This window comes from Ostrea edulis, chromosome 5 (assembly GCF_947568905.1).
Source record: "Ostrea edulis chromosome 5, xbOstEdul1.1, whole genome shotgun sequence".
Classification (NCBI taxonomy): domain Eukaryota; kingdom Metazoa; phylum Mollusca; class Bivalvia; order Ostreida; family Ostreidae; genus Ostrea; species Ostrea edulis.
The window spans coordinates 83,938,896-83,963,538 of record NC_079168.1 but is presented as its reverse complement, the minus strand read 5'-3'; the positions used below and the strand labels follow the sequence as shown (position 1 = coordinate 83,963,538).

The 24,643-nt window shown below is 36.8% G+C and overlaps 3 protein-coding genes across 3 annotated transcripts; 2 read left to right on the top strand and 1 right to left on the bottom strand.

Moving 5' to 3' along the window:
• Positions 1-7,130: 7,130 nt before the first annotated feature.
• Positions 7,131-9,490, top strand: LOC125649571 (uncharacterized). The gene is made up of 3 exons (XM_056166191.1): positions 7,131-7,254; positions 7,547-7,935; positions 8,069-9,490. Exons 1-3 carry the CDS (start codon positions 7,131-7,133, stop codon positions 9,488-9,490), a joined length of 1,935 nt encoding a protein of 644 aa, XP_056022166.1.
• A 19-nt stretch (positions 9,491-9,509) lies between these two features.
• LOC130055031 (uncharacterized) lies at positions 9,510-11,531 on the top strand. The gene has a single exon (XM_056166190.1). The coding sequence runs from the start codon at positions 9,510-9,512 to the stop codon at positions 11,529-11,531; it is 2,022 nt and encodes a 673-aa protein (XP_056022165.1).
• Positions 11,532-15,980: 4,449 nt separating this feature from the next.
• Positions 15,981-21,132, bottom strand: LOC125651619 (lysophospholipase-like protein 1). Its single transcript, XM_048880308.2, has 5 exons — positions 20,945-21,132; positions 19,169-19,268; positions 18,919-19,088; positions 16,960-17,075; positions 15,981-16,319 (listed from the first exon to the last, which is right to left on the bottom strand). The coding sequence occupies exons 1-5, from the start codon at positions 21,033-21,035 to the stop codon at positions 16,098-16,100; spliced, it is 699 nt and encodes a 232-aa protein (XP_048736265.1). The 5' UTR covers positions 21,036-21,132; the 3' UTR covers positions 15,981-16,097.
• Between the last annotated feature and the right edge of the window lie 3,511 nt (positions 21,133-24,643).

The window sequence follows — 24,643 nt, the reverse complement described above, 5'->3', positions numbered from 1 at the left end:
CTTGCATATTAACTCGACCGGACAAAGTGTACCATGCTATGAGATTTTAAGAGAATTTTGATATACAGGTATATCAATTCCTACATTTAAAAAAAAATCTATTAAGGCCTCTCTCTACTCTAGAGGAACTGTGATGTTAAGAAACGTGGAATAGAACTAGAGAATGTTGTCAGACAGGACAAATACATGCCCTCCAGTCATCTAAACGGGGACATAAAAATTAAATATTTAACTTGATGTAGCCCGTGTATATACAATGTACAAAAAGCAACTTTCCGTGAGTTATCTCCTCAGCTTTTATACACAAGTACACAGGATATTATAATTATCTAGATACGGTTCAATGCTTATTCCATTGGTCCAAATATTAATGTATTCTTATCACTTATGCATATCCAATTGAAAATCTGTATGTCAATTCAAATTTTTGAAAGAATTTAGAACGGACTACATTTTGTGGCGGAAGGATTGATTAATATCTACACGAATTTACCGTTTCTGTTTTACCCAATATATTGTCAATATTCATACTCCTAGACGTGTATTTCTACTTTATATTACATGTAGTAGAGACTTGGAAATAATTCAAATGTTGTAAAGTCATTAATTTTGGTCAATAATATTTCCAAAATGAATACATAAAAAGTCTGTGTTAATTTATCTGAAATTTTGTATGAAAATTTAGTATTTTGGCCAATAATTAAAACAAAATGATGATCGCGGTAGCTCAGTGGTAGAGCTTCGTACCCGGGAGGTCGTGAGTTCGAGCCCCGCTCGTGCCATGGCAGTCAAACCTAACACGTAAATGTAGTTAATGATTGCTCCTTCGCCAAACTCTTGGCATTTAGAAATGAGAATCACGGATCTTTCGGATAAGACCTTAAAAACGGAGGTAACGTGTCGGGGCACGTTAAAGAATCCTCCCTGTTTCGGCCCTGAGCGCTAAGCATAGGTCTAAATAGCACTTCACCTACAGATAATGACGTCTCACTATGAGTGAAAAATTCTCGACGGGACGTAAATCACACAACTCATCCACTCTTTCACGTTTCATCTCAAGTCCTTAAGACTTTGTAATGCTTGTGCAATTCGAATAACTGACAATACTCCTAGTATGTTTTGTTGAACTCTCAAATTCTATATGAGCCGTTCCTAGCAAAAAGGGCCATTAAGTATATCAGTGCTAAAGTTTGAACTATAGAGAACATCCCTCAACATACTATAGTATTAGAGCAGGATGACAACCAACTCGTGATTGGTAATCATGACCCTTTTCTTTACAAGTATGCAAAAAATGATGTTACGGTTTTTCATTGTGACGTTTTTGAAAAATATTGTTGGATAAGATAAGAGCCTTTTTTTGTTGTTGCTAGGAACGGCTCATATATTTCCCCGTATTTTAGTGCAAAAAGGTCATTATTATATTCCATCTTCTATCATTAAACTTTTGATATCTATTTTGTAGACAGACATGAGCATGTATTAATTTGATGTAATGATTGAGTTCTGTTATTTATGTTGGGTTGACACCAATAGACAAGACTAGTTTATGCGATTAAATCGAAGGTAAATTTTACGTACAATAAGGTCAAGTTTAACACACTGCAACTATGACCCCATCGTCGGTTACCCACGGGTACTTCTATTCGATTATCTCCATCATCAGGGAGCGTGAGTGGACTCAAAACCGTGGTTTGCGACGATGCTATGACCCCAGTTTTTTTTCTTTTTGATTTCATAAATTACCTTCCATGCCGAAATTAAAAATGTACTTAAAAATTGACAATGCTAGAAAACTCAGGTGGGAGTCTCTTGAATAAATTCGAGCCGCTTAACAACCGACAGTAACCAGGGTGTGCAGAGGAAAACCGCGGCTCACTTTTCTGTGACAAACCAGCACAATCTGACTCACCATCTACACCTTGTACAAATATGACACGCAATACTAGAACTAGTCAATCCCTTTCGATACTTGCAAATGTAACGATATCCAACAGTCAACGTAAACAGAAAATCATAAAAGAGATTAGGAAGTCTGTAGCACAATATAAAGTACATGCTAAGTGGGCAGATAATAATTCACATTTCACTTAAATATTTGAAAATATGTGTTTTTGACGTATAAAGGAAACACTGACCGATCAAATGACATGTGACTGGTAGCATTTTCCCGCTGCGCGATTTCCACCCAGGTACTGTCAGCCTAACCCATGTCTAGGCAAGACGTCAGCATTTCGTAATAGTATATATGGAATTCTCCAGCCGATGAGAAGTCTCGGGTAAGGAAATATTTTGTATAAACAATGAATATGAAATGCCTATGGCTGTTCTGTCAGTATTTGTTGTCTGTGTCTGTTTTATATTTGGTTATTCATATATCTGTAATTAATAAATAAATGACATCAAGCTGGAACCCGACTTACTTGATGTTCACCCTGGCTACATCATGAATCCTTTAACGAATACAAAATATAGAATAGGGCAAACAATGACCTCTGGAAACACCCACGGAGGTGGAATCGGGTGCTTAGGAAGAATAAGCACCCCCTGTTGACTGGCCACACCTGTTGTGAGCCCTCTGCCTTCATTAAGTAAACGGAGTAATCCGTTGTCAAAATTACTATGAAAGGAATAATTGGTATGAAATTCATAAGATAAGATTCGACCCAACAGGCTTTATTTGCAAGAAAGATATTCATAACGACCATAGAATTTCCGAAGTGCTGATTTTAAACGAGACTGTTGATTAAATTACCTATTAATAGCCTGCCTCGGTTTAGAAATTGATCACACGTCGAACGTATTCTCGCGTATCGAATCAGTAAGGATATAAGCCGTATGGTTGTGATAAGGGAATTGGTGGTATATAAGTATGGGACATTGAAGAAGCTGAAATAATCCCGCTTGAGTAGTTACAGATCTTAGCCCAGTAACACTTTAGCCCCACCTCCCATCCCGCCCGGATTTTTCTACACTATGAATTTTGAAAGTGTGTCAAAAGTATAAAGTTAAAAAGGGAGTTGTTTGACAAATTTATGTAGGGGCGTCTTCAAGTTATGGCCATTTGAATTTATCAAACTTTTCAAATTCAAAATGGCCGTTACCGTATTCCATACCGCATTACAGACCACGCATTTTCAACACAAACAATGGGCTAGGGACTTTCCAGAGAGGGAATCAGTGAGAAATGTGTATAAAAATAGAAGACAGGGTAATATGGTTTTTAAAATGACTGCACAATACATGTTTCATAGATGCAATTCTGTAAGACAATGCATTCATGTCTTACGGAATTACATTTCCAAAATAAGACGTAGCAGTACCTATCAGCATGTTCAACATCAAATGAAACGTGTGATAAAAGGTACATTTTTAAATATTGTTGGAATTCCCATGAGCACGAATTGTACTCCTTTATTAGCTGACCTGTTTTTATATTCTTATGTGGCAAAATTCATTCAAAAGCTTCTACACGAGAAGAACAAATCTCTTGATGTGGCCTTCAACTCGTTATTTTGATATATCAGTGACATTTTATCTATTAACTACATATATATAACTGTATAACTATTTAAAAGATTTCTTTTTCCCGCTGACCATTTACTTTCTTCTTGACAACACGCCTGTGGTACCCTTGCGATATTAACATCGCTGTGCAGTTCGTCGTGCTTCTTGTGTAGAACTGTGTTGATTAAATATGTTGGTTTTAAATCACTGAGAGGAGTTTTACAGTTAGTCCGAATCACTTCATCTCTGGGATCCAAAATTCGTGGTTGCCCGCTTCCGGATTCGTTTTCTGTGCTTCCCCTTTTCTTAAGGTAGCTCAATACACTAAAGTTTTATTTAATGATTCGTTAAAACGCCTCTTATGAAGTATGATTTCACTTCCGAGAGAGTGATACAAGCTCTCAAGTATTTTATATGATTTTTTTGTGATTTATTTCGGAATAATGAAAAAGGTGCCTTGTTTGCAAATAAGACACTCTGGGGTCCAAAATTCGCTGTGATGTGATGCATAATATGAATATCTAAGAAAACATGCCCGAACGACTCAGACAGACTTTTTAAATAAAAAATTATTTATGAAAATTGAAAATGGTATTTGCTAATATTTTTTAAATCTTTAAAAAACATGTCAATTAGAAAAAAGATATATATCAGAGAAATATATTTTATACAGATATTGAAATGAAATGGTCATCAAAATTCAGAACTATTACGATTTTTCAAATTTGAACCAAGCCCGATTGGAATTATAAAAAAAAGTAGTCATAGAGAACATTGTAATTGCGAATATTTGTCAGTTGTTTCGCCTATTTCAAACATAGGTGGTGCAAGACTCGTTTACGTCCTTGTTGACTTCCGGTGTACATAAGATTTATAAGGTTTTTGTTGTGCAAACAGGGAGCGGGGGTAGAATTCCCGAGATATGAAGCTTTTAAAAAAATCAACTGTTTCATTGTCATCAAATGTGACAGCGACAACGATCGTTTTAAGTTGCACTCAGCGTCGTGCGCTATAAACTTCAGTCTTCAGTTCAGTCCGACTTCACAGATATCAGATGACGACTTTGTTGCAGATAGTATTTACGGGGGATTAAACATTTGCTCTGTAGATCGTAATATTCTGCATGAATGTTTTATGCTGAAATTTTATTTATCCTTAGTGATACATTCATCAATGATCTTATAATTCTATGACCCCCCCCCCCCCCTTTCTAGACTAGATCTATAATCGAACAGGGGAAATTTGAGCTTAATAATAGAATTTCAGATATACACTGTATATGGATATATTTATAATTGATATTCTTAATCCTCGATCGAGAGAGAGAGAGAGAGGGGGGGGGGGTGCATCTTATTGTTTAAAACATGCAATTCAACAACTTATAAAGAATTATGATGTATTGTATATTATATATTCAACCTAAACTACTGTTTAAGTATGTAAACTTCACCACGAAGTAGTTTATAATGAAAAACGTTCAATGTGTATTGAATGTCTTTATTTAATCGATGTGACAGAGAAAATTCGGTTACAGCTGAAACTCTCAACGTGCTTTCCTTTCCGCCCAGAGAGTCTTGCAATGCGTTTTCTAAGTTCGTCTCTAACCGCAGTGAGGTCCTACGAACCGTAATCCGCCATCGTTACTAAATATTCAACAACTTTCTAATCTAAACATGTCCTTCCGACGCTCTCTTAAACTTGAGGTTAGAAACGCCTTGGACGTTAACGGATCGTGCGCCACCTGTAATCAAGGGCGAGTAATTTGAAGTTTTATTTGCCATTGGAAAACTACATTACTTTGATGTAAATTGGTTTACAAATTAAATGAATTATTTTTTGATGAACAGTGCATACAATTAACAACAATATGATTATTTTAGCAATTTCTATCAATTTTGATCGGGATCGGTACTTTTTCCTCTCATTTGAATATTGTAGCAGCCAATTTCGACATTTAAATTTTTGCGCCAATTTGTACACGTTATCCGCGCGCTACGTCATAGTTTTTAGGGCACATATATTTTTTGTGTATGCACGAGCTCGCTGCGAAGAATGTGGGTATTATGTTCCTGTTTCACTGGACATTGTACTGAACTGCTGTTTTCTAGAGAAACTACTTATTTGGTAAGACAATGATGAACATAAGCACATTCCATAGATTTATTTGAAAACGTGTATTATTTGAATTGATAGTGCATAAAGCATGTTCTCTGAGTAAACACATGTGTACGTAGTTCATGTCCTGAATATTTATGCAAACTATGTTTACAGAATTACAGTATTGTGCAATATAATTCAATGATAGTATTAAGACATGTGTAGATTAATTTTGCTCATAAGGTGAAAACTAGTTGCACTCAAACTTTTTGTAACTTCAGGGGCAATAACTCTGTTTTGTTGTGCAATACAGATGCTCTTTATATTTATTGTAATTTATATCAGAGTACTATTCGTTTGGTGCAGTCTGTGTTATAAACAGTAATTTTCTGTATTGAACTCAGTTTTTGGATAGTTTGAATTATTATTATACATGAACATATGTGTTGTCAGTATCAATTCACTGTTTACAATTATTGTTTTGTTTTATTACAGTATATTGTATGAAGTTGAGGAAGTCACATGATGCCAATCATTGACTTAAGAATAAATTTTCTAGGCATACGCATAGACGATTTGTTTCTATTTATTATGGACGGTGGCCAGTACATCATATACGAATAAGTATACAGGAACAATCATGAGTGATGGTGAAGAACACCCAGTTATAGAACGACAACGAAAGAGAGTTATGACAGAAAAAGGATTGGCATATCATCTCGAACATCGATGCAAGTTCAGGCAGAGAGCTGATCAGGAGCTTTCCAACTTAATTAAGAATATACTATTAGATCAGTTGCTGTTACACAATCCTGAAAAAAATGTTGTGAGAAGTGAATATACAAAGTGGTTGCAAGTTTATGAAGAACTTCTACTTTCACATGAGGAATATCAGAAACTTTTGTCCCCATCAACTGAAAAAAAATCAGTGACAATGAAGAATTTCAACAAAAGAATAAAAAAAACACATCGCAGTGAAGGAATCTGTGGAAGAGTGGATTTTAAAGCACACAACACCTGTTGACAAGAGATCCATACGTTCAAAAACAACTTCAAGGACCTCCTCAAGTCATGTCTCCAGAGAAAAGCTAAAGGAGCATCAACGCAAAGCTGAACTGGTAGCCAGAGCAGCAGCATTATCTCAACAACAAAAAAAGGAAATTGAACAAGCAAAACTCCATTTGAATCTAAAGGAGGAAGAACTTGAAATTAAAACAGAAATTGAGATAAGTGACGCTAAAGCTAAAATTTTAGAAGAACTGGAACAAAGTGAAATAAATGACCAAGAATTAGATGAATTTCTCCTAAACAAGGATGAACTTTTTCACAGTGAGATATCTGAAAGAAAGGAAATTGTGACACTTAACCCGTACGCTCCTTAGTGGGAAGACCAAAGGAACTATTTTCAGTCATGTGCAACATCCAATGTTGACACTCGTCAAATGCCACAAAGTACACCATATGTACCCCAACTTACCAGTGCTTTTCATAGAAGATCTCAGGATCAGTCATACAGAACAAGGAATATGGCAGGAGATCATTATAGTGCATATATTCCTACTCCACCTCGCATGGATGAAAATACTATATACAGCATTTCTCCAAATCAGCAACCGTGTTCCACACTTCCACTACCAGTTCCAAACTATGGTAATCATGAGATTCTTACAGTAGCACGTGAACTGAACATACCAAAGGCAGAAATACAAAAATTTGATGGAAATCCTATGGAATATCACGGGTTTCTACGACAATTCAACACAAGAATTTGTGCAAATACTGATTCTTATGAGGAGCGACTGAACTTTTTGTTACAATTCACCATAGGCGAAGCACACAAAATCGCGTTAGGATTTTCTCACATGAGGGCAGATATGGAGACCCTGATATTATAGCCCAAGCGTATGTGAAAAGGCATTGGATTGGCTTATTATAAAACCAGACGGTGCAAAGGCATTAGACTCGTACGGAATTTTCCTCAAAGAGTGTCAGTTCGCAATCCAAAATGTGGAAGCTGTCAGAATATTAGAATATTCAGAAAACTTGAAACAGTTAGTGAAAAAGTTGCCTTATTACTTACATGAAAAATGGAGAAATATAGTGTACGAACTGAAGCAAAGAAAAGAAATCGTAAAGTTCCATCATCTTGTCAACTTCGTTCACAAAGAAGCAAAGAAAGCCACAGACCCAATTTACGGAAGAGAAGTCATGAGCACTTCAAAGGCAGTCGTTAAAAATTCACAGGATAACCAAACTGGGAAAATAACAAAGTTTTCTACTACACACAAAAACTTTGCAATTATAGCAAAGGAACCATCTAAGGATTCAGAAGTATGCGATAACGAAAACACTACACAAAACAAGTCAAGGACAGGAATCGCATTTACAAAGCCGTGTGCATTTTGTCAAGAAACTCATACCATGGATATGTGTAAAAAAAAAATACATAACCTTGTCCCTGAAGGACAGATATACATTCTTGAAGTCAAAAGGACTGTGTTTCGGTTGCTTGAGATCTGGTCACTTAAAGAGTAATTGTCAAAGGAAGTTGTCTTGTGTACATTGTAAGAAACTTCACCCTAGCGTTCTTCATGTTGACCCTCAGAAGAAAAATGAAGGTTACGGAATACCAAGTCATTCGAACAGTGGCAATGGAGCAACAGCATTGTCAGTGGCTGCTCATATGGGGGCTGGAGACTCCGTAAGGCAAGCACTCCCCATTGTACCTGTTAGACTAAAATCTAAATGTAGTGATAAATATCTGACAACTTACGCTTTCCTAGATTCTGGTAGCAATGCTACATTTTGTTTAGAGTCACTTACCGACTTGTTGAACGTGGAAGGAAAGAGAACCAAATTGAATTTAGTTACTATGGGACAGGAAAAGGTTCACGACAGTTACGTTATTTGTGGTCTGGAAGTGATCGACCTAAATGGTGACAATACCATTGAGCTACCACCTGTTTTTACACAATCTACTTTACCAGTGTCCAAGAAGGATGTGATTTTCCTGGAAGATGTGAAAAGGTGGTCACACTTACATGGTGTTGAATTGAATGTGATCGATTGTGACATTGGACTTCTGATCGGAGTAAATGTGCCAAAAGCATTGGAGCCTTGGGAAATTATTCCCAGTGCTAGTAATGGACCCTTTGCAGTGAAAACATTACTAGGTTGGGTTATCAACGGACCACTTGAAGTGATTATGAATAATGACAACTACAGTACATCGGTGTCTGTCAATCGCATTGATGTAAGGAAACTGGAAGAACAGATTTGTGACCAATTCAACTATGATTTCAGTGAGAGAATAATTGATGATGTTCATGAACCGTCCAAAAATGACAGGAAATTCTTAGAACGTGTATCTAATTCAATTCGTTATGAGAATGGTCACCATACGATTGGACTTTCTTTTAAGTATCACAATGTGAGCTTACCAAACAACAGAAAGCAAGCCGTCCAAAGATTGTCGTTTATTGCCAAACGATTCAACCGTGACAAAAACTTTCACAAAGAGTATTGTGATTTCATGAACAAGATCATAAGTGAAGGATACGCCGTCAAGGTACCAGCTGAAGAACTCGGTCTAGATGACGGAAGAGTGTGGTATTTGCCACACCATGGAGTTTATCACCCAAAGAAAAGGAAGTTGAGAGTGGTGTTCGATTGTGCAGCTAGATATCAAGGCACTTCATTAAATGACCAACTTCTACCAGGACCAAATCTGACTAATACACTTGTTGGTACACTATTGAGATTCAGGCAAGAAGAGATCGCAGTGATGGGAGATATTGACAGTATGTTCCATCATTCAAGTACATTTACCTCGTCAAGATGCCAGTTTTCACAGATTTTTCTGGTGGATGGATGGAGATACCAGTAAGCAAACCAATGAGTATCAGATGGTCGTGCATTTGTTTGGTGCATCTTCATCACCCAGTTGTGCCAACTATGCTCTAAGGAAAACTGCCAAAGATTCTGAAGGACTTTTCGATACCGAGGTTATCAATACCGTGATAAGGAACTTTTATGTAGACGACTGTCTCAAGTCAGTTAAAACTGTTGACGATGCTGTCAGTTTAGTTAACGATTTGCAAAAATTGCTAATGAAAGGAGGATTTCGCATAGCGAAGTGGATTAGCAACAATAGAGACGTCATGATGTCCATTCCAGTTTCAGAAAGAGCAAAAGAAGTGATGGATTTAGACTTAGATCATGATACCCTTCCAATGGAGAGAGCTCTAGGAGTACAGTGGTGCGTGGAATCGGATGCATTTTGCTTCAAAATTGAAGTAAAGGAACAACCGCTTACTAGGAGAGGAATATTATCGATAATAAGCAGTGTATTTGATCCTTTGGGATTCTTGGCACCATTCGTATCGAGGGCAAAGAAAATACTCCAAAATTTCTCCAAACTTCAACTTGGATGGGATGATGAAATTCCTGAGAATCTTGCAATACAGTGGAACAATTGGTTCAGTGATTTGCAAAAATTATCTAATTTCACGATAGAAAGGTGTATAAAACCCGTTGGATTCGGAATGTTGTGTTCTGTTCAGTTACATCATTTCGCGGATGCAAGTGAAATTGGATATGGGACTGTTTCATACCTGCGTTTAGAAAACACAATCAAAGAAACCCATTGCTCTTTTATTATGGGCAAGTCTCGTGTGACTCCATTAAAGCAAACTACCATTCCAAGGCTAGAACTGACAGCAGCAACAGTTGCTGTGCGCACAGACAAAATGTTGAAAGCAGAATTAGACATTCCTATAGACGAAAGTATGTTCTGGACAGATAGCACGACCGTGTTGCGTTATATAGGAAATGAGACGTCTAGATTTCAAACATTCGTATCAAATAGACTCGCTGTGATTCATGAGGGATCAAGACCATGTGAATGGCACTACATTAATACCAAACTCAACCCAGCAGATTATGCATCAATAGGACTCTCTGCAGATGAGATCATACAGCATGACTACTGGATCCAGGCTCCTGACTTTTTATGGGCTCCAGCTGAACAATGGCCAACAACACCACCAGGAATACTAGAAGGAACGACGGATGTTGATCCAGAAGTTAAGGCATGTGTCAGAGCTGCAGTAGCCAATATACAAAAACCAAGTGATGTCATGGAGAGTGTTAACAATCTCCTCAATTATCATTCGTCTTGGTACACCCTAAGGAAGAGTGTCGCATGGATTCTGAAGATACGCAAAAAACTGTTACGTCGTATCCAACAAAGGAGTTACAAGAGTGGTGGTGATGAATCATCTAACGTCAAAGTCCCTTCTACACATTACAACATGGGACATATTTCATTTCAAGATTTGACAGAAGCGGAAACTGCTATTTTGTCTTATGTTCAACATCAAACATTTGCTGATGAACTACATACACTTGCTGATAAACATTCATATGTGACACGAAGCAGTTGTATACGAAAACTTGACCCGGTTTTGGATAAAAACGATGGACTTTTGCATGTCGGTGGACGACTTCACAGAGCCAGTATGCCAGCAGAAAGTAAACATCCGATAATACTGCCAAGTAATCATCATGTTTCATCTTTGATTCTTAGACAGATTCATCACGACCTGAAACACAGTGACAGAAATCATACGCTAGCAGCTCTAAGAGAGAGGTATTGGCTTATTCATGCACCTTCAGCCATTCGGAAGCTTATATCTAAGTGCACTGTATGTCGTCGTCTAGGCTCAAAGGTAGGAGAACAGAAGATGGCTAGTTTACCAGAAGATCGTTTGATTCCCAACGAACCTCCATTTACAAGAGTTGGTGTAGATTACTTTGGACCATTCGAAGTAAAGCAAAAGCGAAGTCATGTCAAGCGCTATGGAGTTACATTTACATGTTTAGCTTGCCGTGCTGTGCACATTGAAGTTGCAGCATCCGTACATTAATGCAATGCGTCGTTTTATTGCACGCCGAGGTCAAGTCATCAAAATACGATCAGATAATGGGACCAACTTTGTGGGAGCTGAGCGTGAGCTTGCAAGAGCTATCAATGACTGGAACCTATCTCAGATACAGGATTCTATGCTTCAAAGAAATATTGACTGGCAGTTTAATCCACCCTCTGGATCTCATCATGGTGGTGTGTGGGAACGAGTCATCAGATCTATTAGAAAAGTGATGAATAGTGTCCTGAGAGAGCAAGTTTTGGATGACGAAGGGCTTCGTACTCTCATGTGTGAGATTGAATCAATTCTAAATGGACGCCCCATCACGAAATGTTCAGATCAGCCAGGAGACTTGGAAGCTTTGACGCCAAACCACCTACTTCTGATGAAAACTAAACCAATCTTACCACAAGACATCTTTGTGAAGACTGATGACTACTGTAGAAGGCGCTGGAAACAAATTCAGTATATGGCAAACCTCTTCTGGAATCGTTGGATGAGGGAATATCTACCTTTACTTCAAGAGCGACAGAAATGGTGTAATGTGAAGAGAAACATGAAAATTGGTGACATTGTTCTGATAGTGGATTCTAGTGCTCCTAGAAATTCCTGGTCTATGGGAGTCGTTACAGAAACTATTCCGGATGGTGCAGGTTTTGTGCGTCAAGTGAAAGTTAAAACCCAAACAAACACTTTAATTCGTCCAATAGACAAATTGTGCCTCATTTTTGAAATGGATTAAAAACGAACATTATGGACAGAATTCGTTGCATATATGCATTTGCTTGGGTGTATGTTCAATATCCATGCATGTATCATGACTTAAGTACATTTTATTACTTATTCCGTTCGTTACGAAGTGACTGTATATATTTTTTCATTATTGTGCACTAGTTGTAATTCTGTCACATTGCCCTCCACAATTAGGGGGCTGGGTTGTAGCAGCCAATTTCGACATTTAAATTTTTGCGCCAATTTGTACACGTTATCCGCGCGCTACGTCATAGTTTTTAGGGCACATATATTTTTTGTGTATGCACGAGCTCGCTGCGAAGAATGTGGGTATTATGTTCCTGTTTCACTGGACATTGTACTGAACTGCTGTTTTCTAGAGAAACTACTTATTTGGTAAGACAATGATGAACATTAGCACATTCCATAGATTTATTTGAAAACGTGTATTATTTGAATTGATAGTGTATAAAGCATGTTCTCTGAGTAAACACATGTGTACGTAGTTCATGTTCTGAATATTTATGCAAACTATGTTTACAGAATTACAGTATTGTGCAATATAATTCAATGTTAGTATTAAGATATATATGACATATAGTAAGACCATGTGTAGATTAATTTTGCTCATAAGGTGAAAACTAGTTGCACTCAAACTTTTTGTAACTTCAGGGGCAATAACTCTGTTTTGTTGTGCAATACAGATGCTCTTTATATTTATTGTAATTTATATCAGAGTACTATTCGTTTGGTGCAGTCTGTGTTATAAACAGCAATTTTCTGTATTGAACTAGGTTTTTGGATAGTTTGAATTATTATTATACATGATCATATGTGTTGTCAGTATCAATTCACTGTTTACAATTATTGTTTTGTTTTATTACAGTATATCGTATGAAGTTGAGGAAGTCACATGATGCCAATCATTGACTTAAGAATAAATTTTCTAGGCATACGCATAGACGATTTGTTTCTATTTATTATGGACGGTGGCCAGTACAAATATAGTGATAATATCTGAATTTTGGTAATTTCGTTTCAATTTCTTTTTAAAATATATTTCTTCGATATATCTCTTTTCTAACTGACATGTTTTTTGAAGATTTTATCCGTAGATTTAAAATATATCAACAAATAACGTTTTCATATTTTTTTCTAAAAAAATAGAACATATATATTTGAATTTTTTATGTATGTTTTATTAGATATTCATATCATGCACCAAATCACACCGAAATTTGGACTCTAGAATCTCTTATTTGCAAACAAAACACCCTTTTTATCATTCCGGGAAAAATCACAAAAAATTCATATAAAATAATTGAGAGCTTGTATCACTTTTTCGATGGTGAAACCATACTTCACAAGATGTGTTTTAAAGAGCCATTAAATAAAATTTTGATGTAACGAGCTACCTTAGATCTTACAATCAAGTCAGAAACGAATCCACGACAATGTGATACAACGTATATCACTCGTTCCTCATCGATACAATATTAATATCGATTATTTTCTTAGCCATCTTCAACATCTATGAACTATCTACTAAATATTGCAGACGACAACCTAACTTACGGTATATACATAAATCGAAATGTTGGATATTCCATGATACTAGGAACATTTACCATATAAACGAGTCGAAAACAACGGGGGGAAATTTGTAAAAAGGAATCTAAACACAACGTTGAGCCGGCATAATAAAACATTTGTTAATTCTTTTGGGTTTGGAAATTGACAAGAAACCCCAGAGGCACAAAATATAGGCGATTTCATTGGTAAAACTCAGGAGGTTCGTCCACTTGCCCCCACTGTCATGGACCCACTGGGGGCCGCCTTACCCCTTGCCATACTATGCGTACACTTCATTTTCTTCCTGGCTACGCGCCTGTACCTAATATGTAAATAAACTTACACTATGTCTGACACAAGCTTCTACTCGGCATTTAGATATGTCAACGACGTTTTATCTATTAACTATAATCATTTTGATATATCGACGACGTTTTATCTATTAACTATAATCATTTTGATATATCGACGACGTTTTATCTATTAACTATAATCATTTTCATTCATATGTCGATTCGATATATCCCAGTGAACTCGAAATAAAAGACAACAAAGAGACTTCGACATCTGCTTAGTACTTAGATATTTATTTAGCATAGATGTTAACGGCAAACTAACAACTCAACTTTATGACAAACAAGATGATTTCAGCTTCTCCATCATTAACTTCCCATATTTTTGAAGCAATATTCCATTATCATCTGGATATATATGGTGTTGATTCGATACACTATAGCTTGTTCTGTGTTTGATCATTTCTTAAATCGAGACAGACTACTGACAAACAAGTTGATGTTACAGGGTTTCAACAGTGTCGTTTAAAGTAAGTATTTCGCAAATTCTATGGTCGTTATAATGATCTAGTTTGCCAATACAACCTATCATTAGGTCAAGTGCTGTCTGACGTGTTTTGCAAATGTTCATATTGCGCACTGGTACCAATCGAACTACTGCACAACCGAAAGGACATCCGCTTGTGCAGTAGACCCCCCCCCTGCCTAGATTCAGGTGCATCGGGGGCAAGTTGACCCGTGCAAATTGAATTGGATCTTAACTCGAAAAAAAATAAGACGTAACAAGCATTCTATAAGTATTGTAAAGTAATACATGTCCCCTACCCGCGCTACGTCAAGTCGTCTGCGTCTTCGTGAATAACCATTCGTCCAGTTTATGCACAAAAATAGCCAGGTCATATAAAATAAAACCAGACATGACAGATTCCATTATGTCACTTTTAGTAACAAGAGACCCACAGGCCTTATCGGTCACCTGAGTATTAGTTAAAAGTATCACTAGTCCCTTTTAGAAGATATTATTTGAATGTTTTACACATGTATACTACAGTGTATATAATACTAAATTTTGGACCCACCCTTGGATCAGAACCTCTACCCCATGGATCATAACATTTACATTTTTCGTAGAGGCCTTCTTACTCTACATTTAGTTTTTCGAGGAGCATACAAAGTGCTCAAAACTGATTTGGCGGACTGACAGACTCGGTAGGGGACTAGAAATCCCAAGTCGAGTGGAACTCCACTAAAATGCAATCTGCAACGAAGCAGTCTTTACATATTTCAAGATGGAGTGCTAAAAAAAATATTAACTGGTTTTAGGCTAGATTACAGAGGTGGTGTCTGACATAAAACCAAAACGCAATCCACTACAAGTGTGACCGCCTTGCAGATACCAGTTGCGGTAGTCTGGTGGTGGGCGCTCACTTAGCATCCTGGAGGTCCTGATTTCGAATCCCAGAGCCGCGTCAAACCTAAGGCGTTTAACATAGGTAGTGCGTCTGTTGACTGCTCCGTCTTGTATTAGAACACAGGTAGTGCGTCTATTGACTGCTCCGCCTTGTATTAGAACACAGGTAGTGCGTCTATTGACTGCTCCGCCTTGTATTAGAACACAGGTAGTGCGTCTATTGACTGCTCCGCCTTGTATTAGAAGTGAAAATCATCGTTCTTTCGGAACGGAGGTCCCGTGTCACGGCAGGCTTTGGCATGATTAAGAACCCGCACTCTTACGTTTCTGAGCGCTATGCTTAGGTCAATATTTGTGGCACTTCACCTACAGATGGTGAGGTCTCTATATGAGAGCAACATTATCGAATAGACATAATCCAAATAAACAAAGACACATAAATCGTGTATATGTAGATATTACTGTCAAACATTATGAAAGATCACTTGCACGGGTTTTATGCATATCGGGCAGATGGTCTACGAATGACAACAATACTGTATGTGACTGGAACTAATTCTAAACAGGGGGTAACCTATCTAGTATCCACTCCCGCAATATCGACAGTTCCTCTTTGTTAAATTCATGATCCAAATCAAAGTCGTGAAAATCGACCTTTACACCTAGGCCCTCTAATGTCTTATACGTTTCTCTGCCCCAGTCAAACAGGACTAGTTCATCTCTGGTCCCGTGGCATTGAAATAATGGAGGAGATGGCTGGCCTTGGATATTTTTAAGTTCCTGTAAATATAAAACATTACAAATGGATTCATCCATTACAGCACTTTCTATGCTGCTGGAAACTCGCACATGTTTAAAGTATTAAACATGTGACATAAGAAAGAAAAAAGTCACGTGTATGCGATTCTGCTTAAGATACTACTGCTGTGTTTTAAAACCCTTATGTTTAGCTGGAAGAACAAAATGGGGGCACAAAATGGTAATATATATCATTTCAATTATATATTATACATATCATATTAAATATATACATGTAGTATATTCAAAAATTATAACTCAATTGCAACATCAGAAACCTTATTGCGGACAATGCAGACTAAACACAATTTATCAAAACGCTAGAATCCTACATGCTGAACGGTAAAAGGAGTTCCAATGACTATAAACCTGTTTGTCATCCGGGTCCTCAGACCTAAATGGAAATTAATCATATCCACAAGGAATTGTTTAAGGGAAAAAAAACCATACCTGTAATTTTAAAACATATTATGAACTCATTGGACATAAGGAATTACGTTTATAAGGAATCAAATTTGTTCGCCCTCAGCACTTCGCTATAAGCATGTTTTACTGTCTAACTGTCCGTGCATATTCATAGATGTAAATGTGCAGTCTTCAGTAATCCAGACGTAATATTTACTTTGTATACTTTGGAGTCATTATTCAGGAAGCTGGACAGCGCAAAACAACCCGCCACCTGTCTCTGATACCTGTACACCAAGTGTAGTGCCATCCCTCCACCCATGGAAAACCCACCTGTAAAAGAAAATCTATAACAATTAAAACTACGTTTGTGCTAAATGATAATGAATAGAAAAAACATGACAAAAAATTGATAAAACGCGTTCAGACACTATAAACTTCGACTTTTCCATCATCCTCAATACGGAATATTGGAACCATTATTTCGTCTCTGGTTCCGTCGCGATTTTAATATTTAGTAGGCCCAACGAGATCACGTTTTCTGCGTTAACTTGGGCAACTTTCAGTAGACGAGATCTTAGTTATTTATATATAGTATAAGATATAGTCAGACTAAGTGAGTTCAGGCACCGTTTACATTTTATCGAAATTAGGTTGTTCATTACCTGACAATGTCCAAGAAATCAGGTCATTGTTTACAAAATAGCAGTTTTTTCTGTTTGTCATTTCAGTGGCGGATCCAGAGGGGGCTCCCCACTTTCGTCAGAAAAGTTTGCTTGAAAAGGGTAAAAATAACGCGTTTTGAGGGTGGACCACCTCCCCTTTTTGAAAACCAAAATTAAAGGTAGAACCCCCCTTTCAAAAATTCCTGGATCCATCCCTGCATTCATATTGTGCATCATGTTTTCTATTATTGCGTTTGACGAGAAGAAACGATGTGCATTCATAATTTTGCCCTTAAATTGTCGCACTGGACAAAAACCATAGTTATAAAATTTTGGAATGATGAACGACCCTTCATTTTGTCTTTGCTCAACTATCGACATGACGGATTACAATTGCATTCGTAACATCATTATCTTATCTTATTTGCAATACAGAAAGAGATCGTTAATGTGACATAAGGAACATTTAATTTGGAGCTGCAAGTGATTTCCTAATAATCAAGTTTTATTTACTGTTACAGTATATGATATCATTAAAAATAACATCTAATGCACGTAATTATTCAAAAATTTATCTTAAATTCATTTGAATTAAAGATATCGTTCATTCAATTCACGTGCGCAACAATTCAAACACTCATTAAAGAAGTCCTTCCTATGTGCAATATTATTTAACGATCTCTCACCAGAGGGTGCGTTACGCAAGCTTCGATTCACCAGGCTCTTTTTCATTGCCCCTGGCACTTAGATAAGTACATATTTACCCAATCTAATTAAAATTAAATGTTGGATCCGCTCGCATACTCGCTACACAAACATCTAACAACATCCCGTAGAGGGTCACGTCAGAGGTCAAATTCGATTGACCAATGAAATCACCGCTGGCAAAATCATTGACTGTTTGTTGAAGCCGATAAGTCTAGAGTGATACCGAATTTGACCTCTGACGTGACCCTCTATGGGATGTTTTTAGATGTTTGTGTAGCGAGTATGCAAGCGGATCCAACATCTAATTTCAATTAGATTGATATTTACCATTTAGCTGTTTGTCTCTTATTCTACAGGTTTTATCGTATATTTTACACCTTTCTTACTTTTGATTACATGTTTACATTTAAATCTCCACCACGTGAGTGTCCTACATCCATACGCATATTACGAAGTACATGTAGTTCCAAATTTAGGATAAGAAAACTGCGATTTTAAACAATTTACAGTAAGCATCACTTTAATTGCACCAAAACCATTTCATGATAAGACTAAATATTTAGTCCAATACAAAAATGTTGGATATTAGAAACTTTTACAAGATTTCTGTAAAAAGCCCTTGACAGAGGTGTAATGCCAGTAGGGCACGGAACTCTGGGTAGAGAATGATTATTTAATTGTGATTTCCCGCGCAAGTTTTATATAGCGATTATGAAATCTAGGCTGTATTTTTTAAAGAAGTATTTCCCCCTAGGAGAATGTGAACATAACATTCCAGGCGGAAACAATGGACAATTACTAACCTATAACAATCCTGGAGAGTGGAATCCCGCTGTTGACCTCTGTTTGAACCAATTCGTTCAATTTTGTTGCCATGACATCTATAGAGGGCAAATTTTCTGGAATCTTGGGTGACAGTTGAAGTCTGTCATACCATACTGTTGACAAATTACCGCCATTGAGAGTGTAAGGCCTTAAAAAGTGGGAAAAAATGAATATGCAATAGTATATCACCATGTAACAGATTTAAATAAAACTGCCTGGTGAACTTACATGGGATCTGCCGAGGGAAATATCACTTTAATGTGCGAAAAATTGAAGTCTTCTTTCCACACCATTTTTATCCATTCCAACAAACCCGGGCCTGTATCACCTGTGAATTTAAATAATATAGGTTTAATACACATTTCCCCCAAAAACATTAACGCATGAAATCTTCTATCGGTTTATTTCTTTTACGTTCTATAGCGAATTTTTCACTCATATTGAGACGTCACCAGCTGTAGGTGAAGTACTACAAATTTAGACCTATGCTTAGCGTTTACGGTCGAAGCAGTGAGGGTTCTTTAACGTACCAACGCCTGCCGCGACCTCCGTTTTTTAGCTCACCTGAGCTGAAAACTCAAGTAAGCTTTTCTGATCGCCTGTTGTCCATCTGTGTAAACTTTTTAATTTTCGACTTCTTCTCCAGAACCACTGAACCAATTATAACCAAACTTGGCCAAAAGTATCCTTGGGTAAAGGGCTTTCAAGTTTGTTCAAATGAAGGGCCATGTCCATTTCAAAGGGGAGATAATCACAAAAATAGGGTGGGGTCATTTAAAAATCTTCTTAAGAACCATTGGGTCAGAACAGCTGAAATTTACATGAAAGCTTCCTCATATAGTGCAGATTTAAGTTTGGTAAAATCATGGCCCCTGGGGTAGAATGGGGCCACAATAGGGGATCAAAGTTTAAAATACAAATATATAGGGAAACCCTTTAAAAATCTTCTCAAGAACCACTAGGCCAGAAAAGCTGATATTTACATGAAAGCTTCCTGACATATTGCACATTCAAGTTTGTTAAAATCATGGCCCCGGGGGTAGAATGGGGCCACAATAGGGGATCAAAGTTTTACATACAAATATATACTAGGGAAAATCTTCTCAAAAACTACTAGGCCAGGAAAGTGGAAATTTACTTGAACGCTTCCTAACATAGTGCAGATTCAAGTTTGTTAAAATCATGGCCCCGGGGGGTAGGATGGGGCTACGATGCCACAATAGGGGATCCAAGTTTTACATATAAATGTATAGGGAAAATCTTTTAAAATCTTCTTCTCAAGAACCACTGAGCCAGAAAAGCTGAGACTTACATGAAAGTTTTCTGACATAGTGTAGATTCAAGTTCGTTAAACTCATTACCCTTGGGACTAGGATGGGGCCACAATAGGGGATCAAAGTTTTACATAACTAATAAATAGAAACAAATCTTAAAGAATTTTCTCCTTAAGAACCATTGGGCCAAAGAAGTTTACATTTGCACGAAAGCTTCCTGACATAGTGCATATTCCAGTTTGTAAAAATCATGGTCCCCGGGGGTCAAAATTTTGACATACTAATGTATAGGGAAAATCATTGATTTTTTTTCTGAAAAATCACTAGGCCAGAAACGTTTACATTTACATGAAAGCTTCGGAAGTTCCTGACATAGTTCAAATTCAATTTTGAAAAAATCATGGCCCTGGTAGTAGGATCGGGCCACAATAGGGATCAAAGTTTTACAAGCGAATCTATAGGGAAAATCTTTAAATATGAGCCAATGTGACTCAGGTGAGCAGTGTGGCTCATGGGCCTCTTGTTTGTGTTTGTTTTGTAAATAATAGTAATAGACCCCTGCCATTAATCACATTTAAAATGAATTACATATCTGACTTCATCTACAGGTAACCACCGAGTCAGATTAAACAGTTAAATACATCGTTATTCTAATACAATCACCGTGATACGCTCAGTTCTTGAACCTCAAACATACATGTGCAAATTCTTTAAAATCATTGTGCAATACCTGAACCGTGTAGCCATATCACAGAGGCACTGTTTTTAGGTCCAGATGGAGAAACTATCCTTGGTAAAACTTTCCACTTGCTCGCCATCATAAGATACTCAGACAGTAAGGTAAAGAGGAAGTAATGTGACTTATGACTTTATTATTTATACTCGAAGAAGCACACTGTTTACATTTGACCGTATTCCGATCCCGATTTGATTTCCTGTCGCGTTCGCAAAGAATCAGCTGTGTGGTCCGATGTTTTGGCAAATTTTGTCCAATTGATAAAACATATTCAACTTGTTACAGGTATGTATTTCTAAGGATGTCCGACATGACTTTTATCATTACAAATAATAAAGAGGCATACTATAGTGTCATAATGACTGATTTCCTTCTTTAAGAAATGAAACTTATAATTAAAAGTTTCAGTTCTTATGACTTAATTATGTTTTATAAATAGAAAAACGAATAATTTCTCTCACCAAAAAGCTTTAATTAACGTTTTTGAAATGGCGCGTACGAATAACTGTGCGTAACAATGAAAACTACAACCTTGATGCCTTGCTCTAAATTTACAATTACATGTATAGTACAGATATTTTTACAAGTTATTCAATGTGGAATGGCGGGTATTGGTCAGTACAAATTATTAGATATTTTTCTTGTATACAGATACCAAAAGATGAGAGTGTAATCCTAAAGAAATTGTTAGAACCTGGTGATATTATAGATTATGTTGAGGGTCCGTTGTGATGATTTGTGTGATCCTGTTATTGATAAGCATTCTGTTGTAAAAACTATTGAAACGGACGGCCAAAAAATCTTTAAAATCTCCGTGAAAGCTTTGACCACAATGTCACAGGCATGTTTAGCTAAGTTAACAGTAGAAAATAATGGAATTATAAATTGGGAACAATATTTCAGGGACAAAGAAAATTGTTAATCTTTAACAGTTGTCAAAAGATAATTTAAATCGTAATGATAAAAAATTCAGGAAGGTAAAAACCGCGACCGATTGATTATGGCAAAGATGTCGTACCAGCTCCTGATTCTGCCGCTGCTTTGGAAAATGAGGTAAGTGAGGAACCAAATAAGGCTAAAAAAAAAATGGAAGAAAAGGAACTTTAAGAAGGTAATAATGATTCTGATTTTTAAAAAAACGGGTTTATTCTCTTAAATTATCTCATAACGAAAATATCCCCGGGGAAGGATTTGTTCTGATATCACGAACCAAACTCTACAGATTATCTTCAGTCAGTTTTATCATATGGTCTTCAAATGACAAATCTTGCTCCAATTTTCGACATTAAATCAAATTCATAGAAATGTTTTAAGCAATTTCAATCTACCTCGCCGTCATCAATACAATTACTTCACATGGGTAGAGATCATTGGGTTCTATCTTTAAAGACAACGAGGTTTGTATTTTGGTCTACAGCTACCTGAGAAAGATGTTTTGATAACAATCATGGCTAATGATGACCGGCAGTCTTCAGATCTCGAGGAAAGCCCCAGTATACCTGAGTTTTGATAGCATTGACTCGCACCTAGAATATTTTTATTTCTAACGTCCCCTATACAATGCAATTTATCATCGTATTTTCTCTCTTCATCTTTATACATGTATTATATATTAAACAATCAGAAATCAAACAATAATAATTAAAAAAAAACCAAACAAACATAAGTAATTGGAATATTTTCTATTAATGATTTATTGTGGCTTTACATTTATAAAAACATGAACAATTCTTTATTGGCGCAGCACATCAACATGTATAATGGTTATATTGCCCATGCGTAAAACTGTTACAGTAGTTTAAAAAATGCTGCTGTTTGAGATACCACATGGATTATAAATTACACAATCAGAAATCAAACAACAGTAAAAAAGTATAAATAAGTTATTGAGATATTTCTATTTATAATTTATCACGGCTTTATATTGAGAGAGAGAGAGAGAGAGAGAGAGAGAGAGAGAGAGAGAGAGAGAGAGAGTTATTGAGATATTTCTATTTATAATTTATCACGGTTTTATATTTATAAAGAGAGAGAGAGAGAGAGAGAGAGAGAGAGAGAGAGAGAGAGAGAGTTATTGAGCTATTTATAATTTATCACGGTTTTATGTTTATAAAGAAAGAGAGAGAGAGAGAGAGAGAGAGAGAGAGAGAGAGAGAGAAATGTGTAAAACTGTAGCAATAATATAGATGAAATAATATGGCATGGCAATAGTGTTGCATACATATGACAATAATTACTCATTTAGTCAATGATTGAGAGTAAGGGAGAGAGAGAAAGGGGGGGGGGATAGACTAGCTATGTGTCAGCTTCTGTTTGGGATACCATCGTTACACAAACACTACGTCCACAGAAACCCTAAAGAGAGAGAGAGAGGAGGGGGTGTAGACTTCGCGTCAGCTTCTGTTTGGGATGCCATCGTTACACAAACACTACGTCCACAGAAATCAGAGAGAGAGAGAGAGAGAGAGAGAGAGAGAGAGAGAGAGAGAGAGGAGGGGGGAGACTTCGTGTCAGCTTCTGTTTGGGATACCACCATTACGAAACACTACAGCTACAGAAACCCTACAGACGGCCCATATTGAGGGGTATCTTGACCATTCTTCATTTGGTTGTACATGTACACAGATCTACTTGGATTTATTCATTCCCTCGAAACATGGATATTTTACCTACTTCACCCACGACACCGCGAACTCCCAGGACACCAGGAAGTGCCTGGAAACGCCGGGTAATATTATATTTCGGAAATTATTTATATACGATATATAACAATTTAATTAGAAGTTTTAAAAAGCAAAGGTTTAGAAATGGGCTAAACCTGTCATTTGCAATACATAAATATGACCAAGTTTGAAGGTTTACGGGATATAGAAATGCGGTATGCATGTAGGTAGAAATTTTAATTATTTTTTTTTTTTTGCACAAATCAAGACACTAAGCATAATTTGTAATAACCTGATAAATTTCCTGTGTATATCATAAAAATATACACAACAACCGATCTCTTGGCCAGGTAAATTCCAGGTAAATAACATTGACCATGGATAAGCTCCGCCCATATTCAGTCATCTGTGGAGCAACCGTACGGTGTTTTTTTTTGGGTCTTTAAGTAATCTCAAATAAACACACACTGTTAATACACCAACACTCGAAATGCACTTGTTTACAGGAGTATGGCATGTCAAACTTTGCAATATTTGATCTTTTACATTTGTATTGTATAATTTTCCATTTGTATTCTATATTTTCCGTTTGCATTGTATAATTTTTCATTTGCATTGTATAATTTCCATTTGTATTGTATAATTTTCCATTTGTATTCTATATTTTCAATTTGCATTGTATAATTTTTCATTTGTATTGTATCCAGGGAATGTTTATTTTGATTTGTTACGAAGGATTTCATTAGTTAACGTCACTGATGTATCACATCTGTAGACGTGCTTAGCACACAGGGCCGTAGCAATGACGGTTCTTTATCGAGCCAACGCCTGTGCAGCGATACGGAATGTTTATGGTTATTACGGAAAGACCCGTGATTCTCACTTTTAAATGCCGAGTGTTTGGCAAAGGAGCAATCACTGTCTTTGTTTATGTCAAAGGTTTGATGCGGCAATGACAGTAACGGTTTTCGAACTCACGACCTCTCGCTCACAAACCAAGCGATGTATTACTGAGCTACCGCGACCAGGT

What these genes read in the sequence shown, in the direction of transcription:
- LOC125649571 (XM_056166191.1), top strand. Translation starts at nt 7,131, where the DNA reads ATGGCAGGAGATCATTATAGTGCATATATTCCTACTCCACCTCGCATG. An exon ending in ACTACCAGTTCCAAACTATG is followed by an intron (nt 7,255 to 7,546) that starts GTAATCATGAGA and finishes TTATAAAACCAG; the next exon opens with ACGGTGCAAAGGCATTAGAC. An exon ending in AACCATCTAAGGATTCAGAA is followed by an intron (nt 7,936 to 8,068) that starts GTATGCGATAAC and finishes TTGTCCCTGAAG; the next exon opens with GACAGATATACATTCTTGAA.
- LOC125651619 (XM_048880308.2), bottom strand. Translation starts at nt 21,035, where the DNA reads ATGATGGCGAGCAAGTGGAAAGTTTTACCAAGGATAGTTTCTCCATCT. An exon ending in GATATGGCTACACGGTTCAG is followed by an intron (nt 19,269 to 20,944) that starts GTATTGCACAAT and finishes TTAAATTCACAG; the next exon opens with GTGATACAGGCCCGGGTTTG. An exon ending in ATGACTCCAAAGTATACAAA is followed by an intron (nt 16,320 to 16,959) that starts GTAAATATTACG and finishes TTATATTTACAG; the next exon opens with GAACTTAAAAATATCCAAGG.
- LOC130055031 (XM_056166190.1), top strand. Translation starts at nt 9,510, where the DNA reads ATGGTCGTGCATTTGTTTGGTGCATCTTCATCACCCAGTTGTGCCAAC.